Genomic DNA, 11,614 nt, shown 5'->3' on the forward strand with positions numbered 1-11,614 from the left:
ATTATTCTTAGTGTCTTTCTATTTTATTTATAAAATATCTAAAGATTACCTTTTCTTACAAGGAAAGTTATTGAAATTTATATATATATATATATATATATATATACATTGACAGTTGAGGGTGAGGGATCTAAATCTAAATGTCACTATTAGAAATTGAGATGCCAACCAATTAAACTAAATCTTATTGAAATATTGGAGAAAACTAAAATGAGTTGCACCACACATCATGTGGGAACTCAACTAGATTTCATAATAAATGGACCTCTTCTTTAACAGCCCTTTTGCATTGCATGCATGTGTCTTGAATAAGGTAGACAGAGTTTTAGTTATTTTTGAACCCACCACAACACCAAGAAAAAGATTGGCCATTGACTTATTGCTTCAATAAATGGATTACGTAGAATCCTACGTAATCCATTTACCATTGAATAACATTCATTATCATTCATAGAAACAAAGGTTTGGCAAGTGTTGTCATTCAAAACTCCATGCATTTTTCCATTTCTTAGATCCTTATATGAGTGGATATCAACTTCTAGACAATTTTCCATTTCTATTTTCCCTTTATATTGGAACTCATCTTTTGCTTACAATAAATTGATTAATTTATGTGACATTGATGCTTATTTATGTTTGTTTTGATAGGTCTTGTGTTGTTAGTTGGTGTTCCAAGGGATAAGAATATTACCGGTATGTTCTCTCTTCTTTAATTGAGACTGATTTTACTTTGCTATGTGCAGGCAACTAGTATGTTGGGTGTTAGTTGGCTGATGTGTTTGTATATGTGAATATGAAACAATATTTGGGTATTGTGAATTTTTTGTGCATGTTTTTATTGCGTTGTATCACTATGTGTGTGCACATGAAGTTTACAGAGATGAGATATTGTGAAATTTATATTGTGTATTCAAGCAAGAAAATGGAAGGTGTCCTGGGTAGTGTGTTGTTACCTTTGTTTTTTCTGCTGCTTTTTTTTTAGAGCTCTTTCTGGTGTTTGACTGAGGATGATGCTTGGTGTTCTCCGCTCTCTTATTTTTCTTGGTATTCCCTTCCTTTACTGTTTCTTGAGTAGTGTTTGTTCTTTTTAATATTATTTATGTTTGTTTTGACAGATCCTGCACTGTTAGAGTTAATGATGAGTGATTTTTCACTTGTTTCATTTGTTTTTATAAATATATGCAGGCAATTGCTAGAGGGGAGGAGGGCATGACACTCTTTTTTGTCTGCTACAATCCAAACTGTGGCCATCAGTGGAGAGATTGAGAGTCTAGGTTTTGATGATAGTAGTATTTTGGGATGAGAGTATGTCATATGGAGTTTAGAAGACTTTTATTATTGATCCATGGACCTTCATGTTAGTTGAAAACATGTTTTCAATATTTGTTGCTTTTCAAATTATTTTATATACCATAGTTACTGGTTGAGTGTTGGCATATGTATTGATATGCCACTTTATTTTTTGTTGACCAAAATCTCCACCAATTTCTTGGTCATACTTAATACTTAATACATGGTAATGTTAATGAATTTTATTTTGGATTATATTTCATTGGTCAATTGAAATATTATGTGTACTCTAGTTCGTTTTGAGCTGAGTGATATATATTTTCAACTTTTTAAAGATAAATTTATTGGTTATTTTTAGTTAAAATGTTTTGGATTTAAAAATAAATTAAATTAAATTAAATGGGTATCGAGTTAAGTATGGATATCCATGGATAATAAATCCGGGTAGATATCAGGTATGGATGCTAATGGGTATTGCTATCCGGGTATCCATAGGCAAATATTTCGGATAGAGCATGGGTATACCCGATCCATACCCTACGCATGGCCATCCCAGAAGGAGTAGGATCCCCAGTGGTCATTATTATTCATTAAGGTCTTTTGTCATTTTACTCACTCAGGATAATTATACTTGTACTTTCACGGTTTATGTAAAGTATACACAATTATATTTACTTTAACGCTTTAACGGTTTATATTGTATAAACAATGTACGAAGGGAAAAACATAATTTTTCCTTACCACTCTATGTATTGATTTCATGTTTTATATCACTAAATAGGAAACTAACAATAAAGAATGACCCCATTGTTCATTTAGAAAAAAAAAAAAAAAAAAAAAAACTTTGCAGGTTTATCCTCATTTAATTGATTAAAAATGTTGGGAAAAACGTTTTGAAAATAAGTAACTCAAACTTTTCGCAAATGGCCTACATGCATATTAGGATTTATTTTTTTATTTTTTTATTTTTATGAGAACCTAGGAAAATTATTAAGTGCTTATGAATTACATAGAAGTGGTGCTTCTTCATCTCACACAAATGGAGCAACCCATCATGCATGAATTTAACGTATTATGAGTACCTACTATTATACGAGAGGAATGACCGAATTGCTATACTCCTAAGTATTGAATAATTACTTATCATATCATGTAATTTTGAAATGATCAAAAAAAATTTAATACCACATTAATTTAAGGGATAATAAAATTGGATAGGGCAAAAAAAAATGATGCTACCACTAATACTCCATAATTCTTGAAAACTATAGACTCAAAAAACAAAAATAAAATCAGAAATTTATTATTATGTTTTTTATAGAAAATTATTATATATAAAATTTTAATAATCAGAAATTTATTATTATGATTTCTTAAAGCGCCACAGTAGAGTATCTATAGCAGTGGTTTAAAAAATGCCAATTTTAAATTGCTATAATAGGTTAACCTATTATGGTAGAGATAAAGTTTAACTATAAAATTAGTTGTAGTCTAAGGTTTCAACCTTACTCAATAAAATAAATATTACTACATATTTTGAAAATCTAACCGTTAAATTGTATGTTCTTTACGCTCATAATAGCCATATCAAACTTTGTATCAATCAGATATTATTTACTATATGATTTATAAGCTTATATTTTATGCATAATTTTAAACTATAAAAACTTGCATTTTAAACAATTTATTGATGACATACCTATTGATCCTTAATTTTCTAGAAATTTTGTGAGCATGGAGGACATAGGAAGATGTAATCCAATGATAAATTTGTCAAAATCTACCTTTAATAAAAATATATTGAGTATAAGGTTGTAACCTAAAGTTACAACCAATTTTGTAGCTAAATTTTGTTCTTGTAACAATTTTTAAAAGTGTTATATTAGGTCTCCTATAGTAGTGGCGGTTTTCAAAACCGCTAGAAAAAAAACGTAGCTATAGAACTAGTTTTTTTATAGTGCTAGTTGAATTACAATGCTATTGGCTTATTATTATGAGAAGTACTACATCCGCAACATTTTCACAACAAATCCAAGGTGGTAAGTTTTTACTAGTTCTAATTTGAACCCATCATTGAGAAGTGCTCACCAATAATCGCCAATAACAACCCACAACTTAGGATTTATTGTAAAAGTGTTGTAAAAATATTGTAGACATATCAATTCTCTATTGTTATTGATATGATGTCAATCACAATAATTCATTATTGACTCTATTTGTAAGTGCTTCATGGTAAAATTAAGACAAATTTGATTATGAAAAAATTTAGGACAAATTTAAAAAGGAACACAATTAAATATATATTAAAAATTATCTAAGTTTATTATTATGTTCTCTTAAGGATAATATTTGGCAAGTATGTAAATAATTAATTTTTGATTGTTCTAGTGTACTTAAAGAACAAGGTAGTTTGTTGGCTTATTAATATACTTAGTTGCTTTTTTTTTTCTTCTTCTTAACATATTTTTTTGATAATCTCTTCTTTTTAACATTTTTTTTTTCTGTTGTGATGTAATAGAATTATTTACCGGTTATATTTTAAAAACAAGTTATAAAATTGGGTTAGTTGTTATGAAAATACATTGAAAAGGAACAGTCAATTTTCTAGAATATTGAAAAAAAAAATTCATTGAAATTTATATTTGAAGTAAAATTAATTTTGGTAAGAAAAATTGATTAGCTTCAAATAGGTTGGAAGTAATTTTAAATGGCTTTGAAATAGAATGAGTTAGAATTAGTTTCATATGAATAATTGGAGGGGCATTTAGCAACAAAAAAAAAATGTAAAATCAAATTGGAGTGACATTTCAAATAAAGTTGGAGTATAATTAATTTAAATGAGATCTTTAATGAGAAAACTGCCTAGAGAAGCAAGTCATAATTTTAAATGGCTTTGAAATAGAATAATTTAGAATTAGTTTCATATGAATAATTGGAGGGGCATCTAGCCAAAAAAAAAAAAAAATGTAAAATCAAATTGGAGTAACATTTCACATAAAGTTGGAGTGTAATTAATTTAAATGGGATCTTTAATGAGAAAACTGCCAAGAGAAACAAGGCATAGCTTAAATCTTCTTATCCATTTATGGTTAGTTGAATTCTACACTTCTCCCAAGATTATGGCAAAAGATTTCAAACTTATAATCTCATGAGGTCTTAAAAACCACTAAATTAACCCCTTAAGGTTGATGAAGATATCATTAATGAATAAGAAATTCATTAAAAAAAAGTTAAAAGATAATGAAATAATATAACAGAAAGATAATAATAAAAAATAATCACAATGATGGTCAAACATGAAATATAATTTTTTTTATTGCTTAAAAATATTAGATAATTATCTAATGCATATATCACTTACAATAATTATTATTATTATTATTATTTTAGAATCATCACTTACAAAATTATTGTGGTAATACTTGTTTCAATTTTTCATGCAAAAAAAAGTTTTTCAAAAATAAAATCTATAAAACCCTTCTTAATTTTTTTTTTCTTTTGAGAATCAACATATTGATAAAGCTGTTAGATGGATTACCACATTATCAATCAAAATAAGATGTTAGCAAAATATCAATATATGAAATTAATTAATAATTTTTTCTCATAAAGCAAAAACATGAATTTTAAGTACACAAATTTATTTCTGCTGTTCACTCTAAAAGAAGTACACAAATTTATAATCTTTAAAGTTAAATAAATATATTTAATTAATATTTAATTATAAAAAATGTCCTTAAATTGTAATCTTAGGGGTTTCAAATGTATCAAACCAACCTATTTAATGTCATTTGTAAAATAACACATTATATAAAGTTTAATTTTTGTTAGAAAAAGTAATAATCATAAAAAATAAAAATTAAAAAACTAAGATTACGAAAATAAATAATAATCATTCCTTTTTTTCTCAACTTTGACACCCATCATCAATGATACTCTGAAATAGAACATCGTGGTTCGTGGATGATATCAGTAAACATGCTCGCATGGCAAGTGAGTCCACTTGCCTTCATTTAGGTGAGAGGGAATACATGAAGAGTAATGCTACAAGTACAAATTATTTTATATTATATTTACAAACTATTGATGTAACAAATTCTTATTAATTCTAATACAGGTCCACTACTAACATTATATTTATGTTTACCAATAATTATTTGAATATTACCAAAGTCACATTAGAAATTTGTAAAAATGTTGTAAAATAATTTGTCTCTGTAGCATTACTCATATATTAAATCATTGATGATATCACCAGCCAAAGAGAGAATTAATTATTATGCAATCATTGGGTTTTGACTTGAATGTATAACAATCATTGGTCCATTTGGATTGACAAGAAAAGAGGGGAGTGGAGATGAGTAAAATAGAGTAAAGTTGGTTAGAAAGTAGGCTATTTTCTGGCAAACTCTACTCCACTCCCCTCCATCCTCCTACCCTCCTTTAATCCAAACAGGCCTTAAGTGAAGTTTTAAAATTGATAAGGTAGCTTTTTGATATGATAAATGCTAAATTTGATAGTATCTCAGATGTGAATACTCTAAGCAGAGGATATTGACACGTGGCAAATATTTCACACATAAGAGCATCTCAACAGGTCTAGTGCTCCGATGCATTATACCTAAGCCAGTTCCCTTTTTCATTACCCCAGCCTGGCATTATAGAGTGGTGAAAAGTTCTAACTTGACCATTTGAGGGTATTTGGCCGGTACCACACCGGTGCTCTCTGTTAGGTCTTCACTTTTTGTGTTGTACAGGTGTTGTTTTGAGCACATAAAGACCGTGTGACTTACTGTTGATTTTTCGACATCATCATGGTTTAATCGGAATGAGGTGCGTAACGATGGAAGCAAGAAGAGCGGCATGGCGTTAGTGCAGTGGACAAAGCAATATCTACGAGAATATCATGAAGCTAATGATGTCCCTCCAAGAATGTTACGGCCTCAAGTGGTGGTCTGGACTCCTCCTCCAATGTCAAGATACAAGGTTAACGTGGATTGCACAGTCTTTTCGGCTCAAAAATCTGAAGGTGTTGGAGTTTTAATCCGAGACCCTTTTGGGCAGGTAGTTGCTGCGATGAGCAAGAAGATAAATGCACCTTTGGGTGCATTAGAAGCCGAGGCGAAAGCATTTGAAGCGGGCCTTCAGTTTGCTCTGGACGTTGGTGTGCATGATTTTATACTTGAGGGTGATTCCATGTTACTGTGTAATGCACTAAGTGGACATTCTTTACCCCCATCCTCAGTGGCCTCAGTGGTTAGGGGTATAAATATGAATTGTGGGGTTTTAAGCCAAGTGAATTTTTCACATGTTAAGAGGCAAGGTAATAGGCCAGCCCACTTATTAGAAAAATATGCTCTAGGTATTGTTGATTTCTTGACTTGGATAGAAGAAAATCCATACTTTTTAGTGCAAACTCTTATTCATGATGTATCTATCTTATGTGATTCTTAAATAAAGTTTCAGTCTTTCCATCTAAAAAAAAAAAAAAAACTTGTAAATTTTTCGATGGTTGAATAAGAGATCTGAAATTCAGTTCTTACCTATACTAAAAACTCACTGTTATCTTGATCTGATAATAAAAGGTACACCAAAAAAAAAAAAAAAAGAGTTCAGTTTCAAACAGCCAAATGTGGGCCATTGAAAACACTATTTCACTTCCTATTTCACAAAAAACAACAATAAAGAGATCATAAGGCAAAGAGAATAAATAAATAAATAAAATGGATTGCCATTTCTGCCATTTTGGCCTTTTGCAATCGTCTGGTCTCTCACTGACGCACTATCAGTAAGTTTCTAGTTTCTTAATAAATTTTTCTTTTTGATAAAGAAATTGGCGTTAAATATTATTTAGGCTTGGGATTGTTTTTGCTACATGTATATAGGTGAGATTTTGGTTTTGATTATGGTATTTTGATTATTTCGGATTGATTGTTTTTGCTTAAACCTTATGACTGACAACCTTTCACCATTTACATATAATAAAAAACCGGAACATTTAGAATCAAGTAACACAGAGAGACAGAGAGGGATAGCAAGAAAGAGGAAACAGAGCACCCCCACCAACCGGGAGGTAAAGCTTTGAAAGAAAAAATACATAGGACTTTAAAGTCCGGAATTTGGGTTAGAATTCCTTTGAACTAAAGTTTTTTGGGTTAGAATCAAATTGCTGCTTTAAGAGATTTATTTATTTTGGATATTAGAGCTAGATTTGGTTTTGCTTAGGCTATTTGTTTTTATATAACATCAAGACCCAAATTTAAAAGTAAGCTTTTAAGTTAATGAGGTATTGCATAACTCCTTGAGGCATGGCTAAAATGTTTTATTCTTTACAGATTCTCACCACAATTTTAAAAAGGGCATGTGGGTTGCGTGTTTTGTTCATTAAGAGCATTAGTATTCGTGGTGCTAAAAAAGTATATTGCTATTTTTAGCATCACCAATCACAAAAATGGGGCTGCAATGGTGGAGTTATAACCAAAAGATTTGGCTTCTTAACTACAGTGAACAGTCAAAGATGGCTGTGCACTGTACCTCAAAAGTAAAAATAAAAAATAAAATAAAATAAACTATTTTATTGTAGTGTTCAAAAAAGTAGGCATTTTTTATTTATTTATTTTTTTCCTTCTCATTTCTCATCTCGTGCCCTCTCTCTCCTCAATCCTTCATTTTCTTCTCCACTCCTCGCCACCACATTCACCCAGCCGCCACATTCGCCAACCTTGCCTACCCAGCTTCAACCCACCTCACATAGCTCGACCCACCCCTGCCCATCACTAATCTCTTCCTCCATACGTTGATCTCGCCTCGCCCAGCTGCCATAGACCCACCTCACCTACTTCGACCTAAGCCCCAAGCTGCAAGCCGCCTGTGTTGTGTTGTGGTTGCCAAAATAGAGTGGTGGTTGTGGCCGTTGGTGGAGGTGGTTGTGACTATTGGTGGAGGTGGTTGTGGTGTTTATTTGTTTTTTTTTTGTGTTATTTATGTTATTTTATTGTGTTGTTTAAGTTATTTTATTGCATTGAAAGTTAAAATAAAACTACTGATGTTGAGTGTTTTGTAAAGTGAGAAAATAAAATAAATAAAGTAGTTTTTGGTAGAGCTAAATAGCTAAAATTATGGCTCTAACAATGTGAATGCTTACAGTCTCTGTTTTTTTTTTCCTACCTTTGCTAGGGACTAACAAGGATATTTCAATTAGTTCATGCATGTGATTTGTATAATGTACTATTAGGTTTACAGTTCCTTGGTATATGAAAGGAGTTGCTTATGAGATTAATGTTCATAGTTTCCTACTATTTTCCAATTCTTTTATCTTTATGTTTATTGCCTATATGGTTTTCCCTCTTTCGTTCCTGCCAATCTTGTTTTGAATGTACCTATTATATCATTATTATATAAAATACTAGCATCTGATGCATGTGCTAGAGGGTTTTTTTTTTTTTTTTTTTTTAATAAAGGTTAATAATTTCCATTCATCAAAATTCAGGGTTGTTGCATTCTTTAATCACAAAAATACCTAAGGGTGTAATGAGATATATATATAAATATATATATATATATATATATATTGATGAGTAGTCAAAATTGAAATTTTAAAATACTTTAAATGAAAGGTTATTGCAAATGATTTTTTGCTTTTCCTAGATATTGAGTATCAATAAAGTGAATGAAATATATATATATATATATTTTGATGGGAAGTGAATGAAATATATAGCCCTTTGACATTTCGTATTGTAAATGTAAGTCTTAAGTTGCGCTTGGGATTAAAGTTTAAAGTCAGCTTATTTTACCATTCAACTTATTTTTACTATTATTTATAGGTCATATTACACTTTTTGATACTATTCACGGGTCCTACTATACTATTTCAATTAGTTTTTACTTTTATCTATAGTACTTTCAGTAAAAAGTTTTCAGTTTCAACTAAATAAACTATTTCCAAACGGACAGTTAAGGTCCGTTTGGTTAACCCACGTTTGCATCTACTTTTTTTTTTTTTTTTTTTTTTCAAGTCTAGCGCCTGTTGCACTGTTCATCATGGGACATGAACAGTGCAATCAGGCAAATGAACAGTAACCAAAATATATATTTTTTTATTATTTTCAGTTTTTAGCAAAATAAGCAATATCTAAATGCACACTTAGTGGCTGAAATGTGCTAATCCCTTTCGTTCCATATTTTTCACCTTCTCTTTACGATCAATGATATTTCAATATTGGCATGGTATTAGAGCAGAACGATTTGACTTTGCTTGAATCTCCTCACTCACATGATTTTCCTCTTGATGATAATTTCTAATATAATCACCTTATCAATCATCTTTTATTATCTACCTTCTTTTTTTTCTTCATATTTTTAATAGAAAATATTACCATTTATTCACGCATATTGGTAATTTTATTCACTCATTTCTGACTCACAATATATTGCTTCATGGTAAACTATTTTGTCACATCAATGTTATGTTGACGTGCTTATAGAATTTCTTGAGGGTTTCTTGCATATTACTCATTGAGGGGGGAGTCACCAATTCAATGGCGTTGTTTTTATTAGCCCCAGAAGTACCAAAACGGATTCATATCAAGTTCTACCTTTATTGGCTAATTTTATTGTACTTCGAAAAAAGGAAAAAAAAAAAAGTTTTGGAAGACAATCATTTCTACATCTTATCAATGGTTAATACACAACATGAGGGGGAGTGTTGGAAAGTTTGAGGGAAATCTTACTGTAAAGTTGTTATTTACAACTATTTTGTATTGGTTTTAATTCCGTGCCAAATTTGATTGTAATTCTGTTCAATCATTTTTCCCTATATTTTATGTGAGATTTTATTGTAAGGGTTGTGTATGAGAGAGAGTGTAAAGACTCAAAACTCTTATTAAAGATTAAGTGGATTTCGCGAGAAGATTCACAAGAAGCTATCCCATGAAGTAAGTCACGTGCTGAGCACATGACTGGAATGTGAAGAGTCATGACAGTTGGAGGTTTTGTGAGTAATTCACGGGTAAGGACTTCCCATGAAATACCCGTGAAACATTCTGTTTTGTTGTTTTGTCGTTTTTACTCTACCAAGGCTTTACCCATACTATATATACCCTCATTACCCACATATTGTAAGGAGTGATTTTCAAAGAGAAAACCCTAGCATACACTCTTGAGAGTCAGAGATTGTCATACCCACAATCATCTACACATTTCCTTGTGGTTTTCCTCTACTCCTACCTCTCCATATCCAAATCCTTGAGAAAATTATATATAGCCCAAACACTTGCCACACCCAATTTGAGTGTAAAGTGAGTTTTTGGTGCTAGGAAGCATTGGAAGAAGCCAATCGTTGATAGATGCAATCGTGTTGAATTGCGTGATCCAGGAAAGCTAGAAAAGACAAGGCTTCGTCAAGTCAGTTGATAGTAGGAGCTTGGAGGGCTCAAGTACATGGGGGTAGACTAGGTTTGGAGGGTTTTTTGTTATTCGTGTACTCCAACTTGTTCTCTAGTGGATCGATTTACCACTTGGAGAGTGACAGAGAGGTTTTTCGCCGAGTTCTTCAGTTGCCTCTTCGATAACACGTCTCGATATTATCTTGTATTTGCATTTTTCTTCCCTACTCTTTTAGCTTTCATTTTATTGCTGATATTTAATAAATATGGCTTAGAGTAATTTTATTGTTTGTTCGCTCGCATTTACTCTTATTTCACACTTAGTTTAAGTTAAAGTAAAAACAACCGAGCCATAACTTTTAATTGGGAGTCTAAACAAACTCTTGTGTTTATACACAAATTTGAGCTTACACTTACAAAAAAGCATTACAACAAAAGTGGACTATGATGACAAAACCTTTTGTCACAATATGTCCTTATTTCATCACTAAATACATATGGTGACGAAACAGCATTCGTCACCTAAGCTCCGTCACAGAATGTATTGGTGACGAAAATGTTTCGTCACCAATATAAAAATGATAGGTGACGAAATTTTTTCATCACCAATAAAAAATGATAGGTGACAAAAGTTTTTTGTCACCTAATATTTTCGTTACTAAACCTTATTTTCAATGACGGAATATTCCGTCACCAAATGTATTTTTTTCCCCAATTTCAATCGATTAGGTGACGAAGTTTTGCATCATCGACTTTTTTTTTAAGTTCAATAGATCAGGTGACGAATTCTTTTGTCACCAATTTTTGCTTATAGCCAGATATGGCAACAAAAATTATTGTCACCAATTTTATTTTTCTATTAATATTCTTTACGTTTACTTGACATTACATTAACTTGTTTATTTCTAACCAAATCCATAAAAAAATAAATAAATAAA

General features: G+C 30.9%; 1 protein-coding gene across 1 annotated transcript; it reads left to right on the forward strand.

Moving 5' to 3' along the window:
* Positions 1 to 6,153: 6,153 nt before the first annotated feature.
* On the forward strand, positions 6,154 to 6,744 carry LOC126728011 (uncharacterized). The gene has a single exon (XM_050433896.1). It carries the CDS (start codon positions 6,154 to 6,156, stop codon positions 6,742 to 6,744), a length of 591 nt encoding a protein of 196 aa, XP_050289853.1.
* Positions 6,745 to 11,614: the final 4,870 nt, after the last annotated feature.

The sequence above is a fragment of the Quercus robur genome, chromosome 5 (genome assembly GCF_932294415.1).
Source record: "Quercus robur chromosome 5, dhQueRobu3.1, whole genome shotgun sequence".
Lineage (NCBI taxonomy): Eukaryota > Viridiplantae > Streptophyta > Magnoliopsida > Fagales > Fagaceae > Quercus > Quercus robur.